This window comes from Ochlerotatus camptorhynchus, unplaced genomic scaffold (assembly GCF_037179485.1).
Source record: "Ochlerotatus camptorhynchus isolate MF236.1 unplaced genomic scaffold, CSIRO-AGI_Acam_v1.1 ptg000104l, whole genome shotgun sequence".
NCBI lineage: Eukaryota > Metazoa > Arthropoda > Insecta > Diptera > Culicidae > Ochlerotatus > Ochlerotatus camptorhynchus.
The window spans coordinates 873663-898839 of record NW_027040594.1 but is presented as its reverse complement, the minus strand read 5'-3'; the positions used below and the strand labels follow the sequence as shown (position 1 = coordinate 898839).

Sequence of the window (25177 nt, the reverse complement as noted above, 5' to 3'; positions counted from 1 at the left end):
TGAAATGAGCGCTTGGTTTTGAGGTGAGCGGGGCACGCACATCCTAAATCCTAGTCTAATTTTACCATGACAGCATTGGATAAAATGTTATCCAAAGTTTCACAATAGCAGAGGTTTCTGATGGAAGACGAAACCAATTTTCTTGGACGGTCGGAATAAATATCCCGAAAAAGTCGTGACTTTCAAGAATACGGCGCTTCCAAGCGAACCCAAACTGACTGAGAAAAGTTGTTGATGCTCTAGGAGATGTTGGAAGAATCTTAAATGAGAGGTCAAAAATAAAAACTACCTATAAAGTCGGGAGAGACCCGAGTAGACCCAAATCAATTGAGGAAACTTCTATGTAACTTATTTCAGTCGCAATCAAGTTGCTGCAACTCTTTGAACTTATTGATTGAAGTGTGCTACTTGGGTAATCTTGGAGGCGAACCAGCCCAAGGCTAAAATCCTCCTTAATAAAGCTAAATAATAATAATAATACTTGGGTAATTCAAGGGTAGGGGGCGACCCCAATGTAGCGGTTAACATCCATTTATCTTAATCCAAAGTCACGAGTTCAAATCTCATCCCCGGATAAGGCGCTAATGACCAAAGAGTATTAAGGTGACTATTAAAAAAAGCAAAAATATTCCTCGGAAGCTAAAAGAACCACGAAAAGAAATCCCGGGAGATGTCTGGAGAAATTTCCGGAGGAATTTGAAAATAACTTCAAGGAGAACTTGAAAAAATCTTTCTATTGATGTTGGAAGAAACTCTCAGGAAAAGATGGATGCAACTTTCGGGAATATCTCGGAGTAGTTTTTCCTACTCAGGACATTCCAGGATACAATTTTAGACGGATTTTTGGGTGAAAGTTATAAGAAATTTAACAGAGAAGTCGAAAGAAACTTCCAACGAGAAAGTTTGAAAATACAATCAGAGGAATCTGACGAACTTCTAAGGGAAATCGGAAGAACGTTTCGGAAGAATTATCCAAGGTACGCTAGAAGAAATTACCGGGGGTGGCCAGATAAATGTTCCAAAGAAGTCAGAAGACATTCCCATGCGAAGCCAGAAAGACGAAATCTCCGAGGATGTCGAAAGCTTCTTGGGAGTTAAAAACTATTAAATAGAAACTTCCAATGAAAGTTTAAAGAAATTTGCAGAAGAAGCTGAAAGAACCTTCCAGACGAAGATCTTCTGATTCAAAAGAAACTCTCAAGATTAGTCTTAAACAAAAATCCGGTTGAAGTCGGAAGAAAATTCGGAGACAGCACCATATCCACGTAACTTAATACTTTTCTGATCTCTGAACAAAAATACTTCCTGATTCCCGGGAAGGCTGGGAAATAGAAACACTAGTTCGCAGGAAACTACCGTTGGAGCGAAAAGGACTTTCAGGGAATATCGGGCGATATTTCTTCTGGGAAAATCGGAAAACTTTCCTTTAGGAGTTTCTTCTACGGCTGATATTTTCTATAATAAAGTTAAAAATAATAATAATATTTCCGCGAGAATTTGATGAAATTTCCGGGATTATATGATTTCCAGGAAACATATAAGAATGGATGATGTGAGAAGAAGCTTTAGGAAGATGCGTTCAACTTCCCAGCATGTTTTTTTTATGCATCTGCATCATCCAAGAAACACCAGACCAATTAAAATGGAATGTGACAAGTACAATCAAGCACAGAGAAGTCAGGCAATTTCCAAACTCTAAAGAACATCGGCCCGACTGGCAATCAAGCCTGCAGTTTTAAAGCCCGGTTTAAATGATTCATTTTTGCTTCAAATTTATTTGAACTGAACGTCCAGAAAACTGGTCGATGCTGACCATTCATAATTCGTTTTAAATGAGTGCTTGTTGAGCCTTTGGATTCGAGGCATCTTATCATAAAAACAAACTTTTTTATGACAGATAAACTTTACTAATAATTGCTCAACAGCTTCATTTCCACGTCTCCAGCGCCTCTCTGAGCTTGAAGCATTTTCTGAAAAGAGAAAATTCGCTCCGCTATAAATTGTCTTGTTTACAGATTTTCGATTTCACCCAGCGTACTTTGACCCCAAGTAGTCACTACCAACTCGATTATTCAACAATGATCCGCGCGGTCGTAAACCTGTCCAAAAGCAGGCCACTAGTCCTTCCCAGCCGAGCCGAGAGCATCCAACGCGAACAACTTCTCATTCCACACGAACGATGCACATTAAGTAATGTAACGACATGTCATCTACTGCCCTATAGAGGAGAAAGTGCATGACATATCCGCGAGGTGCATCAAGGGTTGCGACCAGTCGTGGTAAACCAGTTTGCATTTTCCCTTTTTGCCAAAAATCAAACAAAAGCGATTTCGCCTTGTCCGCCGAGCGTCCCCTCTGATCATCTTGACGATTCGTGCACGTCAGGAAATTATTATGTTTTGCCCCTTTTCTTGTATGACCGCGGACCGTGCGCCGGTACGAGACTATATACACATTTCAGCTTAATTTCTTCTCTTGTTTCGAGAGAGACAATCAGCGAAAAGGATGCGACCAAGCGCGAAGACAGCGCACCTCGAGAAATACACACTACAGTGCTGTTTGCATTTCTGGCAAGCATTAATTTATGCATAACTTGGATTGGTCATCTCCAGCCACAAGCGAGGTGTTATTGACAGTTGGTCAGGTCTTTGTGTGTTGGGATCTTGATTGTTTACAAATAGAAAATCAATTGTACTCACGTACAGGTTCCGTCTTCGATCGATCCATAAACGAAGGCCCGGCCGGTATTGCTGGCCCATGGCGAGTACAGTGGCCTTTTGCGACTTGAAGAACGAACGGTGCCCTTTTGGAGGAAAAATTTGCGTTTTCTGATTCTCGATGATGACTATCATCGAAACGCGACGGCGACGACGGTGACAGCATGGGTTATGATGCTATAAAGGGGATGCAAATTTACTCGGATTGACAAGAAACTACGGGATTCATTGGTATTCCACAGTGATTGAAGACTATTTTCATTTGGAATGTTGGTATCATGAAGACTCAATCGTCTTCAGAAAGGATTTTATTGGAATGAATGATGAAGTGTCTTTTTTACGAGGGATGATGTTACATGAATATTTCATCGATCAACTAAATGAATGTTCTATAATTAGAATCGGGTTATTATAAAGCCATAAATTGTCCTGTCTAGCCTTCTGAATAATCCCACCACTCTGCTCAATTGATGTTACCAAAATCAATAATTGACGCACGTTTTTCCCACCGTTTCTTCCCTACAGCCATCCTCAGTCACAGTTTTCAGCGATGGCACCGAACGTCCTTGGAAACACACTGCTCCTAGCGGAGGCCTGCATGGCACCGGAAGATCCAAACAACAATCAGATCAAAGCGAACAAATCGATGTTGAATGTTCGTACAACGGCAGAGCCAGCGACGATTGCCGTCTCGAAGACACGTGTCCAGGTAGGGAAAAAAAATTCACGCATCGGTGACAACCCTCAATCTAATTTGTATGTTATCTTTCCATGTGTAAAATGTAGGTTGAAGATTTTCAGAAGACTGATTCTAGTAGTAGTAGTGAAACCAGCAGCTCCTACTTCCAAGCTCCACTGGTGTGGCGGAACATAATCGCTTTCATCTATCTGCATGGTGGCTTCCTGTACGGTGTGTACCTGGCGATCACCGTGGCCAAGGGTACCACGGTGCTGATGGGTGAGTTTAATTTTCTATAATTCTGGAAGAGTGGTAAATTTAACCCTTTGTCTGTACCTTGGGGTCAATTTGGCTGTAACTAGGTGCTTTCGTGACTAGGTGCATTCACCGGAGCTCTGTAATATTAAAGGAAATCTGCTCCAAAAACTTGAAAAAATATTTATTATAAAAAATGTTATTGAAATACTTACGTTGTCTGTACCCTGGGGTCAATTTGAACCCAAATTCAAATTGCCGTAACTTAACGAAATTTCAATGGATTTCTGAAATTGCAAACGATTTGCAAAGTAAACTTAGTAGAAATTCTGTTTAAATTATCAGAATTTTTTTTAGAAGGCAGATTTCTCGGGGGGAGGGGTCATTGTATAAATATACCCATGAATTGACATATTTTGATATTAGAGATGTTTACAGGGTGCGTGACGAATTTTTGCAGTAAATTTCAAATAGTAATTTCTCATGCTTGTGCATCATGATTTAGATATATTTGGCAGCACTGGATAGCTTAAACTGTTAGGTGTAAGATTAAAACAAACAATGTTGAGTAAACGTAAAGATTTCGAAACAAGAGAGCAATCTGTCAGCCGTTGTCGCTTTGTTGCGCGCCGGAGTATGCATGAAAGAAATAATTCGGTCGGTAAATGTGTCTGAAAGAACAGTGTATAATATTAAAAAAGGCTTGGGAAAGTGATAAGACGGAGCACCTGCTCATACTGCTAATAAAGCACAGAAATGGCTTACGGAAAATATTTCGTAAATTTGGGAGGAAGAAATTTGGCCCCCAAGCAGTCCCGATATCAATCCGTTGGATTATTTTGTATAGGGCGTCGTCCAACGGGATACCAATAGAACCCCTCACACCACACTTAAGTCGCTAAAAGCTAAAATCAAGGCAGTGATGACATCTCTGGATCGAAACATTTTAAAACGTGCATACTGCAGTTTCCGGAAGCGTCTAACTACAGTCGTCAAAAGGGAAGGCAATTTTTTTGAATAAATTTACTTACAACTTCCATATGTTGCGAAAGAAAATAAATCGCACAAAATTCATTGCTAGAATAACTAACTGGTGTATTTTTTCTCAAATATGCCATTTACTGCAAAAATTCGTCACGCACCCTGTATATCACGAGATTTCAACCAAATAGGGTGTTGCTTCCTTCTGCAAAAATATTTAAGAGTACAAGGTCTTCAAAACTATGGATAGTGTATATGGATTTTACTCACTAAATGGCGCTAAAACGAAAATTATCAAGTTGCGCAATCTTGAATACACTTTATATAACGGTAACTACAGATCCTTCTCATATGGATGTTTCTCGTCGTCAGCAAAGATGTTCAGATGAACAAGACCTATCTTAAGCATCTTAGTTCAGAATTCACCCATCAAGTGGCCCTAGTGTGACATCCATTTTGAATTGTTTGCCCTAATTTACCATCCCCTCTTGGGTAAAGTTGTTCAGATGAACAAAACCTATTTTATGGTAATGAGCTCAGCTCATAGTTCACTCACCTAGCAAGGCTAGTGTTACATTGATGTTTCATTGATTGCCCTAACATAAAATATGGACTAGATAGAAGGTTTTCGTTTTCGGTTAAATTGTTTAAATGGACAAGACCTATACTAAGGTAAAGAGTTTAATCCAAAATTAACTCATCATACGGTATGTGAAATAATGGAAGCCGAGGAGTTCTCCACACTTCCACGAGGAATCACTGGGATGTTGGGTAAGAGGGCAGGCTTCGTTTTGGTAAACTATGAATTAATGTCCTAACGATCATATAACGCGAAGCAGCTAAGGAATGAACCCACGGTCCTCTGCGCAGTAAGCACTAGGTAAACGAGCTCCTTTTCAATCATCGAACTGCTGTTATGATCATGTAGTCATATTAACAAATGAAACGATTAACGAATCTTGAATGTGGATGGGCCTGAGATTAGACTCATGATGTTCTGGTCAGTAAGAAAAAACGGTTGCTCTAAGGCCACCGAGCCCCTCATATCACATTATACCGTTACTCGAGTTGTTGTACCCATTCAATCCTGGCACCGACGACGACGACGACAAGTTTCGCAAAATACACGAAAAACAAGCGATTCATATATGATATTCATATCATATATCTCTTTAAATGAAAAGACTTGAGACCGCGTTTTTCTTCTCAATAAGCAAGCCACTGCAACCGGCGATCTTTGAAATCCAAAAACTAAAAGCTTCGAAAAAGTTATTCTTCTTCTTCTTCGTATTTCATGCTTATTTCTTATCGCATACTCTCAACTTAGTGTTCTAGATGCACTTCCACAGTTATTAATTGAGAGCTTTCGATGCCTGTACAATTTTTACATTCGTATAATTCTAGATAGAGCTGGAATTAGGGCCTAACAGCTTTTGTAAACAATGACTTCTTTCGACGATTTATAGAAATTCAAGGTGCACAAACGCAAACCAACATAACCATCGGGTAGGGGAATACTTCCCCTATCTGATGGTGATATTGATTTGCTTGGGCGAGCCTTGAGTTTCTAGAAATCATCGACAGAAGTCATTGTTTACAAAAGCAGTTACGCCCTAATTCCAGCTCTATCTAGAATTGTATGGCAAGTACAATCATACTCTATACCCATACCTATACTTTCTAACCCGAAAAACTCCTTGACCGGACCGGGAATCGGACCCAGCCACCTCCAGCATGGTTTTGCTTTGTAGCTGCGAATTTACCGACTGAGCTAAGTACTTAGGCCTTCATTAAGATCCACTTTCACGCGAGTTCAATGTTTTGATTTGCTCTTTACGTGTTGTCCAGGCTGTCATAGCAAGCTATAACCGATGTGACGATTGTTTAAATAAGCCCTGGTTAAACAAGCTATTCAAATTAAATTACGTTCTCGAAAGCAGTCAATAATGTATCCCTAACTGGATCAAGCGTGTGCCCTATTTTTCTAAACATTCCGAAGCGTTCCAGCTCCGATCTATCGATTACAATTTTCAACAATAATAGCCTAAAATAAATCGTAAACTATGTTCTTGCATTCGGGTGCACACCTTACTGATAGTATCGCTTTTTTTTTATGTTCTAACCGCAAAATAGACCACGCGTGATCGAATCGCCGGGAAACAAACGGGTTGTTTTTAACTGGAACAAGCTCAAACACCATGCCAAACCAAACCAACCAAACTTAAACAAATTTTGGAAAATTTCGAAAAGAAAGAAATGGAAAAATATACATGATGATGATGATAATAGTGGTTTACCACCCATTGTAGCACAGACACTAAGTCCGATAGCAGTGGGTTCTCTTCTCTGTTTGTCTTGATCAAGCTTAATAACCTCTGATTATCCTCAACATGTCGCCAAATGAAGGGCCAAAAACGAATTGGGTAAAACGATAGGCAAAGTTGCCAATACGTATTTACGGGACAGTAATGAATCTCCTTCCAGCAACATGATCGCACAATTGGTCAAAAAGACGAGCACCCAAACAGGAAGATTCCGCAATGAGTGGGGAGAAAAGCCCGCCCTTTATCCACGAAATGTAACCAACCGAGAGTTGGCATTATCACTCTCCCCATCCAAATCGCTTCAATCGGGTGCCCTGATGGTCCCTTCCAATCCCAGCATTTTTTTTTTGTTATTTGGTGCATAATGAAATATGAATGTTGTATGAGCAATGAACAATACAATGAAGGAGTTATGTCTAATTTAAAAATTCAGACTATGATGTTGGGTCGTCATATTATGCTACTGAAAAATAAATAATATATATTTTCCCATGATTAGTTTAATCTGTGAATACCGCAGCTAAAGGCTAAACTATTTCAATTACTTAAGGGAGATGCAGTACACACGACCTGACCTCCTATCTCCTATTAAAGACCGTACTCGAAAAAAAAATGCAACATACAAAAATGATCACCAAAAATTCATTTTAAGTTGCACATTTTTGAAACTCTCAGGGAATAAATAAACACATATTAGCTATGTTTTTTCAAAGTTGGGCTATTCAACCTCCTCTCCTAGGTTAAATACCCGCATCTTGGACTTAACGCTACCCATCAAATCCTGTGCAACACTTGCGCCATCATTCTTCCACTCTTTCATCCACTCTTTCTTCAAATCCTTGTCGTTTTTGAAGACCTTCCCTGTTTTCCGGAGCTTGCCGTTCATAATCACCCTGAATTTTTATATTGGGAGAAGTTCTGGTGAGTTTGGTGGATTTGTCTCCTTCGGCACAAAAACAACATCGTTGGCTTCGTATCACTCCATCACCGGATCCGGCCAAAACAGAGTGTCACCTTGGTGGGACCGGAGGAAGGACAGCAGGCGCTTATGGAGACATTCTTCTTTATATTTTTGGCCGTTGATGGTGCCGGTCGTTATGCACAGCTTGCTGACTTTGCCACACCCACAGATTGCCTACCACACTAAGTACTTCTTGGCAAATGTGTCGACCTTCTTTTTCCGGAAATGCTCCCGAACTTCTCCGGAACATCCAGGTGGGACTTGCCGACGAAAAACTCCAGGCCGGGGATCTGCTTGGTGTCTGCTTTAATGTACGTCTCGTCGTCCATTACGATGCATTTCGGCTGCACCAACCGCTTGCGGTACAGCTTCCTGGCGCGGGATTTCTACACCATTTTTCTGTTTATCGGTTCGGTTAGGCGCCTTCCTTACGTTGAAGACATGAAGCCCGGCCCGCTTCATTGTCTGCTGGACGAACCAGACGGAAGAATTGACCTTCTTGGTAACGTCCCGAATCGAAAGGTTCGGATTACGCTAGAAGTAATCCCTCACCTTCCTTGCGTTCACGGGGTTGGTCGTCTTCGCTTTTCTTCCTCTGCCAGCTCGCCGCTGCGTCGTCAGGGTCTCCTTGACCGATTTTACCACACAGGACACGGTCAAATTGTCGATTTCAAACTATTTTGCGATCCACCTGTGGCACTGGCCTGGATTTTCCGCGACCGCTCCCATATTTTTTTGTCGAAGCACTTCTTGCTTGGAAGCCATCTCGATAACCACTTGACAGATTGTGACGAGATTTTGCACGTGTTAACATTACACTTTAAACTAGTTTTACTCAAAATTTCATCAATTTTTACGTTTACAATAAAAAGTTATACACAAAAGAAAGTGTTGCAGTTTTTCGAGTACTATCTTTAGTGTTTCAATAATTTGTGGTAGTAAGGAGTTGAGGATAATGAATACACAGACATGGTGTTGCCGATAAAAATCAAGTTTTGGTGCTCTGCTGTTGGCCGTTTTGTTTGTTGAAATAAGACAATGTATGATGGTCGTGACCTCTGAGAAATAATTTAAACCTAAGTTGTCATCATGTCGCTGTATGAAGGGCCAAAAACGGGTGGGATGTCCCAATAAATAGAAAGCAGATCCCACCCTTTATGATTAGTAAAGACATGCTCAGGAAGTAATGCTTTTGAAACGTAAAATTGATTATATCTACGTTATATTTAAATAATCACGGTGTAGGCAGGAAATCTGAATAAATTATTGCATTATGCATCAGTCTTTATACTAACAACCAAGTATACAGGGTGACTGGTAATTCGTGTTACACCCGAAAGGAGGTGAAAGTAGACCACATTTGCAGCAAAAAATTGTATGGCATGGTAGGTTGAAAGATCATTCCTTACCGAGTTATTGACCTATTTATTTTACATTGCCGAGCAACACTACCACTTTTTGCTTGGGCTCTCGCGAATATTACCAAAGCCCACCAGGGAGTAAGCATTACTTTTCTACTATGATCAATCTTTGTTTACTGACCACTCTATTCAATTGGCACCACAGGCTTACTTTCGGATGGATTTGATCAGGTTCTATCCGTTTAATGTTACATACGTGATTACCTCTCACCCCAGTCCCGCGTTTGCGAGCTACTCGCACGCAAAGTTGGCAAAATCGCTAAAAGTTGGCAAAATCGCTAAAAGTTACAAATGTAATTAAAGTGTTTGGGGAACGTTTGTCGACAGCCAGGAAGTCTGGATCGGGGGGAAATCGAAAACCGGAAGCCGCTGAGACGACAAAGAGAGTTGCCGGTAGTTTCAAGCGAAACCCTATCCTCTCTCTCCGAGATGCCGCAAATAAGCTGGGTGTATCGTCTACAACCGTGCATCGAGCCAAAAAACGAGCCGGACTATCGACTTACAAGAAGGTAGTGACTCCAAATCGCGATGATAAACAAAATACGACGGCCAAAGCGCGATCCCGGAGGCTGTACACGACGATGCTGACGAAGTTTGACTGCGTGGTAATGGACGACGAAACCTACGTCAAAGCCGACTACAAGCAGCTTCCGGGACAGGAGTTTTATACGGCAAAAGGAAGGGGAAAGGTAGCAGATATTTTCAAGCACATGAAACTGTCAAAGTTCGCAAAGAAATATCTGGTTTGGCAAGCCATCTGTACCTGTGGCTTGAAAAGCAGCATTTTCATAGCTTCCGGGACTGTCAACCAAGAAATTTACGTGAAAGAGTGTTTGAATAAACGTCTGCTGTCTTTCCTGAAGAAACACGGTTGTTCCGTACTGTTTTGGCCGGATTTGGCATCTTGCCATTACGGTAAAAAGGCCATGGAGTGGTACGCCGCCAACAACGTGCAGGTGGTTCCCAAGGACAAGAACCCTCCCAACACGCCAGAGCTCCGCCCAATTGAGAAATACTGGGCTATTGTCAAGCGGAACCTAAAGAAGACCAAAAAAACTGCTAAGGGCGAGCAGCAGTTCAAGGCAAACTGGCTTTCTGCGGCGAAGAAGGTGGACAAGGTGGCTGTACAAAATCTGATGGCAGGGGTCAAGCGTAAGGCCCGGCAATTCGGATTTGGAAAAGCGGAAGCCTAACTGAATATTTTTCCTGAATTTTATACTAATTGAACTTGAAAAAAAATGTCCTAAAGTTCTTGTTTCACGATTTTTGTCAACTTTTAAGTATCCTTAATTTTAAACATTTCGAAAGTTTGCAATCATGAGCTTTTTTAAAAAAAAAATAATTGTAAACATCAGACAAAGTCATTTTGAAATATTTTGGGTTTTAATTTTTTTTAAGTTTTTCTTGAAATGACTAAAAACATTTATTGGTAATTTTTTCCCAGAAAAACATTATTTTTCTCAACAACTTTGTCTCAGGCGTCATTTCAAACAGAAGTGCCGTATCCGTGCTATAATTGCTACAATCCGGAAAGGCAAAATTTTAGCAAAAATCGAGCCCAACAATACATTATGTTCTAAGTAACATTGGCAGATTCTCCGGTTTGTATGAAACTTTACGTAATTGTTTGTTATGGGCAGTGGTTCCGATTTTTGCTTAAATTTGGTCATGTTGGATCATGCAAAATTTTCAAAATGGCGTCCTTGAATTTTTTCCACAAACTGTAGCGTGCAAATGACATTTATGATCGAAATGATGTCTGAGACAAAGATGCTGGGAAAAATAATGTCTTTCTAACAAAAAATGTAAATTATTTATTTTAAGTAAACATTAAAAAAATGTAACAGCCAAAATATCACAAAACTTCTTTGCCTGATTTATAAATTTCATTTTCAAAAGAAACCTTTTGGCAAATTTTTTGAACTTTTTGTTATCACGCTTTTTGTGTCAAGGTTTGAAAATTTCACAAAGTTACATTTCCAGAAATACTAAGTTCAATCTTTCACGTTTCAAAATTTGGCCTAATGGGTGACCCATCTGTAGAAACATCAACTATATCAATAATTTCGACATAAACGAAGTAATTATACATTTGGAACGATAGTTTAGTTCAAAAGCTTCAAAACAAATTCTAAAAGAACGCATAAAATGAATATTTCCATTCAATCATCTTAAAAACAAAAAAACTACAAGTGACAGCCCTATGGGGTTGTGGCGTGACGTAGGACTACGTGGTCTTACATAATAAATGTGATTTGCTAACTGCAGCAGGAGCTTGTGTTTTGTGTAGGAATAGGAATTTGTGCGGGGTTCTCTCTGTTTATACTCTTTAGTATGACGCGCTTGGCATAAATGGCCCACAGCGACTCGCAAAGAGCTACTGATTCCGGTCAATAGCGGTGCGGCTTCTTCCTCCTTCTATGGATGCTCATGTGGGCTGCAGCTCGCTGCTTGCAGGTAGTTTCGTTATGTACTGGAGAATATCACCACTTACCACGCGGTGATTGAATAAACAACTTTTGGTGAGACCGAATGGAATTCAATTTTGAAATCTGTGTTAGGGAAATCACTTTTCGCTGGCAAAAGGTGATAATTTTAATTGTCATAGCAATAGTTGCATATTCGTGCAATTTTCAATAGTGACATTTTGAAAAATGATAAAAACTTAAATAATAGATGCGTAGAAATATTTCTAAACTATTGGTGATAAAATTATTGAAATTGGTCCAGGGGCAGCTGAGCTATTAACGTTCAAAATCTTTCATAATATTGTTACATGTTCCATTTTTGGTTTTCACAAAGTGTATCCCCATATAGAAATCACAGACGTAGTCCTACGTCAAAAGCGCTCCTACCCGAGCAAAGTCCAGCATCGAAATGAAAGCAAATTGAAATCAAGTTTTGATATCAACATCAAACTGAAATCATAATTTGATTTCAGTTTACGCAATTAACAAATTTGATGTCCAATTTTGTTTTCATTTTGCTGTACATTTGCTCTTCAAAAATAAATTGTTGCGGGTTTGTTTTCATTGCCTTAGCATAACATCAAATTGAATACTTGTTTTGTTATCAACAGGAAAAATGGATATCAAATTTAGTTTTCAGTTTGCTCTTACTGATAGCAGAAACAGTATTCAATGTAATGTCACAGGAAGATTTGTTTGCTCTCAATTTTGATTTTTTAACCGTTAACACGACCAAAACGACAGCAACCTGAGTAATCATAATCAGCGAAATCACAGCATCAAATTTAGATTTCAATTTGATCTCAGACTTTGCTCGGGTAGTGAATCCATTTATTCAGCGTTCATCCGTATGCCGAAGTGAATCCAATGACGTTTCAATGTGTTTAGATGGAATTGAAACTCGAAGTACGCTACCGTGGACCCCCGTTAATTTGAACGACACTTCGTGAAATTTTAGTAACCCTATGACCATCAGAGAAGTAAGTTTCTGGTAACCTTAATTGCTGTTTTTGTTTTAATTCTGCGTTCCATTTCATTTTTCTTCATTCCATGTGCTAAATGACGTTTGGGCTATTTTTAGTTTGCACGTCGTGCAGATTAGCGGGGTAAAAAATAAAAAGTATGTTAGAAGGGCCTAACTCAAAAATATAAACAAACTTTTTTTGCTTAATTCGCTTGATAACGTAGGCATCTCCGCGTTCAGTAATAAAAAATGCATTAAATGCCTAAAAACATAAAACAAATATTTTGGAAGAAAAGGCCTAACTCACATTACTGATGTTTTTAGTTATACCCTTTCAGTGGAAAAGGGGCTAATTAGAATCGAAACTATTCATGAGGTATGCCTTTTTGTTACATTGCTACATTTCTCTCTGCATTGCTCGGATTAATTGCAAGTCGCATACATTGTTCGTAATAATTGTCAGTTGGTATACTATGAAGGAGTGAGCGCAACATAGGATTACAGCTTTTAATGGGTACATGGCTCTTGTCATCGAAGATTGGTCAGTGGAATATTTATATGTAATACAAATTGCACGATACCCGATCAGAAACTGGAGTTATTTATTTAACAAACAAAAATTTAACAGAACGTGTTATAAACATTGGCTGGTTAGTTGTGAAAATAACAAAAATCATAACAAAAATTCGTCTAGTGGTAACAAAATTACTACAGATCTTGATATGATTATAATTTAAAAAATTGATATCATATATCGCATTAAAAATATGCATATATAACAACCGTTGTTATAAATTATTTATAAAATTTGTCATATTTCGGGCTTTTTTTGTTGAAATTAATTGGAATTCATCAACTGTAGGTCATTTTAATTAATTAAGAGTCATTTTTCTGGCTTCTTTTTTTCCATAATATGCCAGATTTCGTTGCATAATGTGTGGTGCTTCATCGGTCATAGATTTTGCAGCAGCTAGTTTGTCTCCCAGATAAATGCGGAGTTCCAACAACCGATCTGAGAGAAAAAAAGGTTGTTTTAGTAATTCTGAATGAATGAATGGCTTGGTTGCCGTCGATCGTGTTCGTCCACATGGATTGTTAGAGGATCTTCCATCAAATCATAAGATTCCTATGGTGATGGAATCTCATTCATCGTCTGGTTCAGAAGCAGTAGACTGCCAATCTATTTCGGATCGCAGTCGGTAGAGTTTTCTGATGACGAATCAGAAAAATCGGAAGATTTTATACAAGCAGAATGCTTCGAAGAATACGATGAACGATGTTCCAGATCGGTATTTATTATCTTATTAATTCAAGGTAGACAAGACTGAGAACATCCTATCTTTTTTCAGGAGCCTTCAAGTTACGATCAATCGGCAAAATTTCATGACAACATTCGTGTCAAAGACATAATGTTTATGGCACTGAATTTTTACATAAGGCACAAGCTTACCCAAGGAGGTTTGGAAGACTTTATGAAAATGTTGAATGTTTTCACGATAGGCAAAACTTTTCGCGAGAGCTTTATCACTTTTACTAATGCTTTCCCAGCTCCGAAAGGGTTTATTTTTGTGTGAATTTTCATGATGGGTATTTCGTCTTCTTGTTCAATAATGACAGCACACTAACAACCTATTTTATTTTAAGATTTGAAGCAACTCCACAACCTGAAAATCTATGCCCTGTGGAAAACTGTGGATCAGTTTAAACGGACTTTTTGGGTACTTTTCCCGTAGAACAGCAAATCAGATAATTTTTTTTAAATACTCCAAAGAAATAGCTAAATACGAGACACCGGTTATTACTGATGAAATTCGCGATATAAGGTGTTTATGATTTAAACAATCTTTTTTTTTTATCAAACAATCATTCGAAAATTTCATCATTTCTTACTATTTATACACAGATGCCTCTAATGATCGTCACTTAGAAACAGAAAATAGTGAATAAACTTATATTTTTGAATCATTAATACATATTTTATGTATTGACAGTAATTAAAACTGACGTTGTTATAATTCTGGTATGATGAGAAACTTCGCACAAACCTCTTTTCACTAGTGTATCAAAATATAGCACACGTTGATATAAATATCAACTATTGATATTATTGAGTTGTAATTTTGTTATGCCCTTCTGATCGGGTAGTTAGCAAAAACCTATTAACCCAGCAAACCCAAAAATCATTCAAATGTTCAGCAAATGCGTTATAAAAATTTCTGTTGAACGATACAAATCTAACTTTTATCAGTAGTCCGAAGTCTTACAACGGAAATCATTCTCGGCCTAACTCTCCACTTTCTCCATTGATCGCCAAGTAGGTGTTGTATTCTTCAACGCAAAGAACAATCTTGATCATTATTTTTCCGCCCGTTCGACAATCTTCTCCTCAAAGGTACTTTCGGTGACGAGACTGCTTCTTCTGACCAATACGTTGGGCACGGTCCATAGCCTGAACTTCCATTTGAGGGTGCCAGTCGGAATCTTGATGATTACAACATTTACGAATTTTACGTCTATTATGACTCAAGTGTGATTTTTTCTAAGTGTGTATCTATAACGACAATCTTTCCACTGGCCTCCAATAGATGATAATCGGTCGTAATGGGTGATTCCAGTTCTCAATGTCCAATACTCCGTTGTTAATGTCCATCATCAAGAATTTTGCGAACCACTCGGTTTTGGAAAAAAAAAAAACCGACAAAGATCTTTAACTCCTTCTACGGCATCAGCGGCTTCTCGACTTCCGCCTTCAATCGCTCAATCAATTCGTTTTCCCGATGCACTCGTTGGCATTGAACCACGAGTCAAAGTCATCTGCACTGTTGAAAAGAACACTGTACTACCAACATCATCGAAAAGTTCGATGGAATTACATACTCAATAACCGAAAAGGCAAAGGATATAGTCACGTAGGATTACACCTTCGTATGCTTGAAACGGTTCCGGATCTGTAACGACTCCAGCATCGGTCTGTACAGTACCGGCAGTACAGTAGCAGCATTCGTCCTGTTCTTTCAGATACCGAAGCGTCCTTGATCGTATCGAATTGATGAATCCAAAAGTGCTTCGAATTATCGTTCCTTCTGATTTTGCACGTACTCATAGTCACCATTGGAGAACAACTTACTGAGGTGTTTTCAGGCAACCGATACCGATGTGCAAACAGTAGACTAGTGCATACCCTTTTCCGGTGAATGACATCGCATTACTAAGACGATTGGACATTGTGGGCTAATTCCGGTTAGTCCATCGCCAACCCGATACTTATTGCTTGAGGTAGATGTTGAAAAATGAAGAAGAAGAAGAAGCCGGGGTTTTTGAGGATTGGATTTGGCAAAATTGTTTAAGCTGGGACAAGAGTTTTAACCAGAGGTGGCAACAGTACATTTTTTGAAAAACCATCGTCCAGAGCGAAACAAAACAGCCAGCACACGGGCGACCGTGTATAACTACATTCCAAGCGAACAGCGGAGATAGAGAATAAATAAAATCTCGCAGCCTGATTTTTCCAAACAGTTTATTGTAATGAAATTTTAGCTGCAGGCTTGCGTGTGACAGTAAATTACCAACTCCCTTATTTACGCATAATTTTAACATCAATGCTTATGAGTGGTCAGTCTTCATTCTTATATTTTAATTCCATGCAATAAACATCAAATAAATGCAGTAATTAGCCAGAAATCAGCAAAATTCTACACGACATAAATTTATGTCGCGCGCGCCGCCGGTCTTGTCTGCTTCTTTGTGCGAAAATGTTCTGTCGCTGGCAGAAAACAGTTTAGAAATGTCATGACATTTTTGCCGCTTGCCAGTTTGTTTTTGTGTGTCGTCACAATGGTTATCGCAAAATGTATCAAATGTTAAGGAAAAAATGTTAAGCTCCAGGACTCGTGCCACCACTGGTTTTAACCCTTGATTCTAAAATAACTTACTGCTTCAGTTGTCACCGATGGCTTATGAGCTGTTACATCTACTTCTTTTAATGTTCAGGTTTCACCGATGTTATTCTTATCAATCAAGTAATTAAATCTTTTTTCAGCTAATCAAAAGAGTTATTATTATAATGCCTTGTAAACAAAGGCACATATAAAAGGTTTTAACTAAAATTCAAAACAAAATTCGGCTAAAATAAAGGTTCTAACTAAAGTTACATTTTCGCATGTTTTTACACGTTGGTAGTGGTGTTTTGAGATAGGATTTGAAGATATTAACCAAAATTTGCCATTAACTTTTTTTGAGACTCTCAAATTCGAGTTATGCCCTTCTTCGTTGTTACAGTTTCCAGTAGCAAGGGTGCATTCCAGGGTGGCGTATCGAAAAATCGCTTTGTTTACATGCTATTCCGCAGGGTGGCCAGCAAACCGGAAAAACCAGGAATACCGAGAAATACCCGGGAATTTGAAAAGTAACCGGGAAAACCGGGAAAAACTCGGGAATTGAACGAAAGGACCGAGAAAAATAAATTAACTATACCATAGGAACAAATGTTTACACTTGAATTTCAGAATAAACCGTCAAAACAGTGTGATCCTTTACCAAATGCATGTCTTACTCTATTTGCTGCATAATTTTCTTCAGTTTTCCGTTTTATTATTTTTAGAACTTAATCAGTCAGCAATATTGCAAATTCATTTTCGTCGTTCCAATTTCAGATGTCCTTAAAAAAATATATTGAAGATGCTGGATTTTGGAAAAAATATTTTTAAAAACCGGAGCTGCCGGGGTTTTTAATTTTTCGTTGTTCAAAATTCTCATGATATGAATTCCAGAATTTACTAAGAATTCTGCTCTGAATTAACATGGAATTCTTCTGAAATTAACCAGAAAACACTCTGCGTAATAATTACCGTTGACACTCACTGCGTCCTAGCAAGAAGTACGTCGACTTGTTTCGCGCTCCGTTGTTTTGGAAGTTTTCTCGGTATTCGCTTGATATAAATTATCAGTTTTTTTTCTCACTAAGTGACTCCTGGCATAGTTCCCGGTAAATTGATCGAAAAGTGAGTTTTTTTGTAGTAGAAAGTGTCATTTTCGGATCGATTAATCCGTGCTATTGGTAATTCGCAAACCAATTTGGGCATCATCGTTGCGTGGTCACGCATACGCGCTCACGCATACCCGCTTACGTATCATCATCATCGAGTGTGAGCACCCGTTTCTACATCTACATCGTTCATCAATCATCGTGCGCCTGTGTGCGCTGAGTACCGAGCCTCGATCAAGTGCACCACAACGAAGGTCATCCACGCAGCGCGTCTCTTCCAGCCATCTGTGTAAACGCCTACACATATAACGCTCGGTGGTAGTAATATAGGATTATCAGATAAGTTTTTGTTTTTTTCTTGTTTCTTTTCCTCCCCCGTTAGTTAAATTTTCATTTTGTATTTCTGTGTTTGTAGTGTTTTCTGTGTATTGTGTCTGTGCGTTCAGTGGGAGAGCGTTTTGCGCTCCCACTAGTTGAACAAAATGGATGTTTTGTCAGAAGACGACATGGATGACCATTCATCTCAGAATAATGATGATGTCATCCCTGGTTCGTCGTCTCAGTCTGTCAATGGGCAGGCTGAGAAAAGCTCCAGATTGCGGGCCTACCCGAATGACTCGACTGGCCCATGGGTTGTCTATTTTCAGCCCAAAAACAAACCCTTGAATGTTGTTCAGATATCTGATGATCTGACAAAGCGATTCTCTGCCGTGACCGAAATAACGAAGGTTAGGCACAACAAACTTCGTGTGACCGTCGCTAACCTGAAACAGGCCAATGAAATTGCTGTTTCCCAGTTTTCCACACTGGAATATAGGGTGTACATTCCAGCTTCTGATGTGGAGATCGAAGGCGTGGTCACTGAGGCGAGCCTGAACCCCGAGATACTGGAGAAGCAAGCGGTTGGCCGATTCAAGTACCCCTTGCTTCCTCCGGTAAAGATACTGGCCATTCATAGAATGAAGTCAGTATCGCTCAGCGAGGGTAAAAAGAGTTTTACCCCCACAAACTCGTTTCGGGTGACCTTTTCTGGATCTGCCCTTCCTCAATACATCGAGCTGGGAAAACTTCGTCTTCCTGTGCGGTTGTTTGTACCTCGGGTCATGAACTGCCAGAATTGTAAGCGGTTGGGACATACGGCCTCCCACTGCGGCAACAAGGCACGCTGCTCCACATGCGGGGAGAAGCATGAGGATGGCGCCTGCGCAGCTACTGCACCAAAATGCGTGTATTGCAATGAAACTCCTCCTCATGCTCTCTCGTCGTGCCCGGCGTACAAACAACGCGGGGACAAAATGAAACGCTCCCTTAAGGAACGTTCCAGGCGGTCTTTTGCAGAAATGCTTAAGACAGCCAAGCCATCGACCAACGAAACAAATCCCTTCGCTCTTTTGTCAGATGACGAGTCTGGCTCTGACTTGGCTGAGGAGGGAGTTTCTTTCAGTTTTCCGGAAGGTTCTGCCCGGAAACGAAAACGCATCCGTTCGCGGAAAGTTGCAGATCAAGAACCCCAAATCAGCTTGCCCAAATCAAGGAGTGGTGGAAAAAAGGAGACTTCTACTCCTCCTGGATTCCGCAGAACTGATTATACCCAGGATTTTCCACCTCTTCCGGGGACATCCAAAACCCCTGATGCCCCAATTTTAAGAACAGAAACCCCTTCTTCATCTGGGCTGTTCTCATTTGATGACATTGTGGACGGTATTCTCAAATACCTCAACATTTCTGATCCTCTGAAAAGCATTGTCCTCACATTGCTTCCGACTGTGAAATCCTTCTTGAAGCAATTGACTTCAAAATGGCCCCTTCTTGCAGCTATCATCTCCTTCGATGGATAATTTTCCAAACGAGGTCGGGGATTTGATCACTGTTCTACAGTGGAATTGTCGAAGTCTTATTCCGAAATTAGATTCGTTCAAGTATTTAGTTCATAACAATAATTGCGATGCATTTGCCCTCTGTGAAACATTGCTCTCTTCAGAAATTGATCTCCCTTTTTTTGATTTTAACATTATTCGATTGGATCGTGAGGATTCACGTGGAGGAGGGGTACTTTTGGGGATCAAAAAGTGCCATTCCTTCTATAGAGTGAATCTTCCCGAATTCCCCGGTATTGAAGTTGTCGCATGTCAGGCTACCATTAAAGGTAAGAGCCTTTGTATTGCTTCAGTATATATTGCTCCTAGAGTCTCTGTTAATCGCAAACAACTTTTCGACATATGTGCGGTACTTCCCGCTCCATGGTTGATCATGGGAGATTTTAACTCCCACGGTACAGGCTGGGGGGAGCTGTACGATGATAACCGTTCTACTTTGATTTATGATCTCTGCGACAACTTCAACATGACAATCCTTAACAATGGAGAAGTAACACGTTTGGCTGGTCCATCCTCGAATGGTAGCAGATTAGACCTCACCTTTTGCTCCAATTCACTATCGTTGGATTGCACTTGGCATGTAATCCAGGATCCGCACGGTAGTGATCATTTGCCGATCAAAATTTCGATTGCCAGTGGGTTCAACTCGTCAGAATCCGTTAACGTCGCGTATGATCTAACTCGTAACATCGATTGGACTAAGTTCCAATCCGCGATAGACGATACAGTATCGTCAGTGGAAGAGCTTCCGCCTTTGAAGGAATATAATTTCCTCTCTAATCTCATCGTCGACAGCGCACTTCAAGCTCAAACATGACCGGTGCCGCGACCGTCTATTCGTAAGAAAACACCATCGCTCTGGTGGGATCAACAATGCACGGAGGTTTACCGTAAAAAGTCCGACGCGTTGAAACTTTTTCGGAAATGCGGAACACGCGAGCATTTCGACGCATACACATCTCTTGAACGCGAACTCAAGAGCCTCATCAAGGCCAAAAAACGGGGTTACTGGCGGCAGTTTGTAGACGGATTGTCGCGCGAAACGTCTATGAATACGCTTTGGAGTACGGCGCGAAGAATGCGTAACCGGTCTACTAACAACGAAAGCGAGGAATGCTCGGATCAATGGATTCTTAAATTCGCGCGAAAAGTGTGTCTGGATTCCGTGCCGTCGCAGTTGATTCCTCGCGAAACCGCGAATTCGGTAGACGAACTGACTGATGCCTTTTTCAATGGTGGAACTTTCACTCGCTCTCCTTTCGTGTGGCAATTCTGCCCCGGGATCTGATAGAATCAAGTTCAACTTGCTGAAAAACCTCCCAGACGTCGCTAAGAGGCGCATGTTGAACTTGTACAATCAGTTCTTGGAGCTCAATATTGTTCCCGACGATTGGAGACGAGTAAGGGTGATAGCCATTAAAAAGCCTGATAAACCCGCGTCGGATCACAATTCGTATCGGCCCATCGCGATGCTGTCGTGTATTCGGAAATTGATGGAGAAAATGATCCTTTTTCGCCTCGACAAATGGGTTGAGACGAACCAGCTTCTTTCAGATACTCAATTTGGTTTCCGTAGGTGTAAGGGAACGAACGACTGTCTCGCGTTGCTTTCCTCGGAAATTCAGTTTGCTTTTGCTAAGAAAGAGCAAATGGCTTCTGTGTTCTTGGATATCAAGGGGGCTTTTGATTCAGTATCCGTTGAAGTTCTTTCAGAGAAACTCCACGCTTGTGGATTGTCTCCATTAATGACTAATTTTTTGTACAATTTGCTGTTTGAAAAACATATGAGCTTTTCTCATGGAAACTCTACAGCTTTTCGATTTAGCTACATGGGTCTCCCCCAAGGCTCATGTTTAAGCCCCCTTTTGTACAATTTCTACGTTAGAGAAATTGATGTCTGTCTTAGTGACAATTGCACGTTGAGACAACTTGCAGATGACGGCGTAGTGTCTATCACAGGGCCAAAAGAGGTTGACCTGCAAGGACCCTTACAGGATACCTTGGACAATTTGTCTACTTGGGATATTCAGCTAGGTATCGAATTCTCCACGGAGAAAACTGAGTTGGTCGTTTTTTCTAGGAAGCATAGCCCAGCACAACCGAAGCTTCAACTTTTGGGTAAACCGATCACTCATTCCATGTCTTTTAAATATCTCGGGGTCTGGTTCGATTCCAAATGCACCTGGAGATCCCACATTGAGTATCTGAGACGAAAATGCCAACTAAGGATCAATTTCCTTCGATCAATTACCGGAACGTGGTGGGGAGCCCATCCACAAGATCTTCTGACGTTGTACCGAACAACGATTTTATCGGTTTTAGAGTACGGTAGTTTTTGCTTCCAGTCGGCAGCTAAAACGCACATCATCAAGCTGGAACGGATCCAGTATCGTTGTCTTCGTATCGCGTTAGGATGCATGCACTCGACTCATACTATGAGTCTCGAAGTGCTTGCGGGCATGTTGCCACTATCCGTCCGTTTTTCAGAGTTATCTCTGAGGCTCCTCACCCGTTGCGAAGTAATGAACCCACTGGTGATCGAAAATTTTGAGAAGCTACTTGAGCTAAACCCTCAAACTCGTTTTATGACTTTGTACTACCTATATTTAACACAGGATGTCAGCCCTTCAAGAAATATTCCTAATCGTGTAGTCTTCTCCGATTTCGGCAATTCAGTGAATTTTGATTTATCTATGACGCAGGAAATCCACGGAATTCCAGAGCATCATCGTCCTATGATTGCTCCGTCATTATACGCTGCAAAGTTTGGCCATGTTGATTCTGCACGAACGTTTTTCACAGATGGATCTCTAATAGAGGAGTCCGCTGGTTTTGGTGTGTTTAATGAATTTCATAGCGCCTCTCGAAAACTTGAAGCTCCTTGTTCTGTGTATGTGGCTGAACTGGCAGCAATTCACTACACTTTGGAAACTATTGCTTCACTTCTTCCACACCACTACTTTATTATTACGGATAGTCTCAGTTCTGTCGAGGCTATCCGTTCCATTAGGCCGGTAAAGCACTTCTCGTATTTTCTCTTCAAAATACGAGAACTGCTTACTACTTTATCCGTGCGCTCTTTCATCATCACCTTCGCGTGGGTCCCTTCGCATTGCTCAATTTTGGGCAATGAGAAGGCGGATTCACTTGCGAAGGTGGGCGCTATGGAAGGCGACATTTATGATCGACAGATCGCCTATAGTGAATTTTTCTCTATTTATCGTCAGCAGTCGCTCGTTAGCTGGCAACATCAATGGAGTGAAGGGAGCTTGGGACGATGGCTACATTCAATTATCCCTAAGGTGTCGAAGTTTGCATGGTTCAAAGGGTTGAACTTGAGTCGTCCATGTCCATTAACTATTGTCTAAACGCTCACTTGTTCCGTGTGGGGTTGGGAGACAGCAATCTCTGTGAATGTGGACAAGGTTACCAGGACGCTGATCACATCCTTTGGTCTTGTGCGGAGTATCGTGAAGTCAGATCACATTTTTATGATTCCCTTCGGGCTCGAGGTAGACAACCTAATGTTCCAGTTCGGGATATTTTGGCTAGACGCGATCTGGAGTTTATGAAACTCATATATGTTTACTTTAAGGATATTAACCTTAAATTGTAAGTTTGATTAACCTTGTGTTTAGTTTGTATTTTGTACGTGTGGGTTTTTTTTCAATGTTTGTTTTCAAGATGAATAGAAATAATTTCATGCTTTAGGATTAATTAAATAGTTGTATCGTAAACCACATTTCAAACCTCCTTCTTCCCTTTTCCCATCCAAAAAATTGTAAATCTCCACTAACCTCGAGACAACCGCGAGTACTCGGTCCAGTTCCTTTAACTTTAAATTTAAGACAGTAATAATGTATAACGCAAAGGATAACTCGGCTCTGTAAAGTTTATTCCATTGAGCCTGTACAAATAAAGTAATTATAAAAAAAATAATAATTACCGTTGAATTTCATTTGGAATTTTCTTGAAACCTCTTCTAAGAATTTAATTGGAATCCTTCTTGGAATTCCCTTGAACCTATTCGGATACTTTAATTCCTTTAAAAACCTTTTCAAAAATTTATTTTCTCTGTATTCTAAACAGCAGAAATCTTTCAAAGTTTTATTTAGAAACCCCTTGGAGTATTTTAAAAATTTTCTTTCTAATAATCAGCAAATTGTTTGCCTTCAATTTTGTTGGAGTTCTGTGATGAATCTTTCGCACTAGGGTTGAAATTATTGCCAGAAAACTCTTAGAACTCTGTTTCTTGTTGAATTCTGATCATAATTCTATTGGAATTATTCATAAAATTCATCTCTAATTTTCATCACGATCCCCATACCAAATTTTCTTTAAAGTTTTGTTTTTTCCACAACTCCTTTTGAAATTGTCTAAAATTACCTAAAAATTTAATTAAGAACTTAACATAAGAGACATTCTTTTCCACAGAAATCCCTCCAAATTCATCTAACAATTTCTAAGGACTTCATTTAAGAATAATTCTGGAATTCTCATCAGAACTTTTCCTTCGAAAACTGTGTGGGAATCCTTCTCAATATTTGTTTGAAATCAACATTTTGAATTCTTTTTAATTTTACTTAAAATTGCACGGTTTTTTCGCAAGATTCTAAAGATTTTTCTATAATTTGTTTTAACTCTTAAAATGCTTCAAAGTCTTAGAGCGTGACAATTATGACTCCACGACTCGTAAGTATGATATATTTTTTTCAAATCTGTGATCTTTTTTTTTTTTATTATAGTCATTTTAACACTCTTGGGTCATTCGTGACTTGTCCGGGGGTGAGATTTGAACTCGTGACTTTGGCGTGAGAGGTATGGATGTTAACCACTACACCGGGGTCGCCCCCTCTGTGATCTTAATTTTTTTCAAAATCTCACTTTTTAATTATTTTTTCTCCAAATCTTGCATCACAAAGATTGTTATTAATAACAAATTTTGAAGAAAAATTCTAGTTTCAGACTCTACACAAATTTCAAAGCCCCAGAATCTTGGGAATCTTCTTAATCACATTTTTTAATTCTTTCAGTAAATTCCTTTCAGCACGTTTTTAAAAATGCGTTCAATTTTATTTTTTGTTGAATATTAACAGCTGGGCAATTTTCAAGGTTTTAACCGGGAAAAACCGGGAATTTCAAAATGAAAATTCACTGGCCACCCTGTTCCCTTTGTATTTTTATTTGTGAACATGTTTTTTCCTCCATCCAATATTTTCACGTGAGTCTAAAAACCAAAGCAACCCGCAATGTAAACGACACCTAATGAGCAAATCTAGTGGCATTTAGCAACTCAAGACCAACAATTGAAAAGGCCTCAACACCATTTTGTAAATAAAGCTGGTAAGACCATTTTGTCGCGAACCGAAGTCCACCAACGCAAACCAACAAAATGAAGGAAATTCTCCTCTACCCGATTGTGTTTTAGATTTGTGAATGTAGGTTTCGGTTTGCGAGAAAATGGTTGTAAGTTTCTTTACAAAATGGAGTTAAAGCATTTTCAATTGTTGATCTTGAATTGCATTTTAATTTTCTTATTGCAATTT

At 39.8% G+C, this 25177-nt stretch overlaps 1 protein-coding gene across 1 annotated transcript in view; it reads left to right on the top strand.

Annotated features, from left to right (window-relative positions):
- The window catches only part of LOC135699226 (acyl-CoA Delta-9 desaturase), a 79697-nt gene that overhangs the window by 46375 nt on the left and 8145 nt on the right, over positions 1–25177 (top strand). Inside the window, exons 2-3 of the mRNA XM_065219428.1 lie at positions 3243–3426; positions 3504–3675. Of these exons, the coding sequence (XP_065075500.1) occupies positions 3268–3426; positions 3504–3675 (331 nt within the window). The 5' untranslated portion in view covers positions 3243–3267. The remainder of the gene's footprint in view (positions 1–3242; positions 3427–3503; positions 3676–25177) is intronic.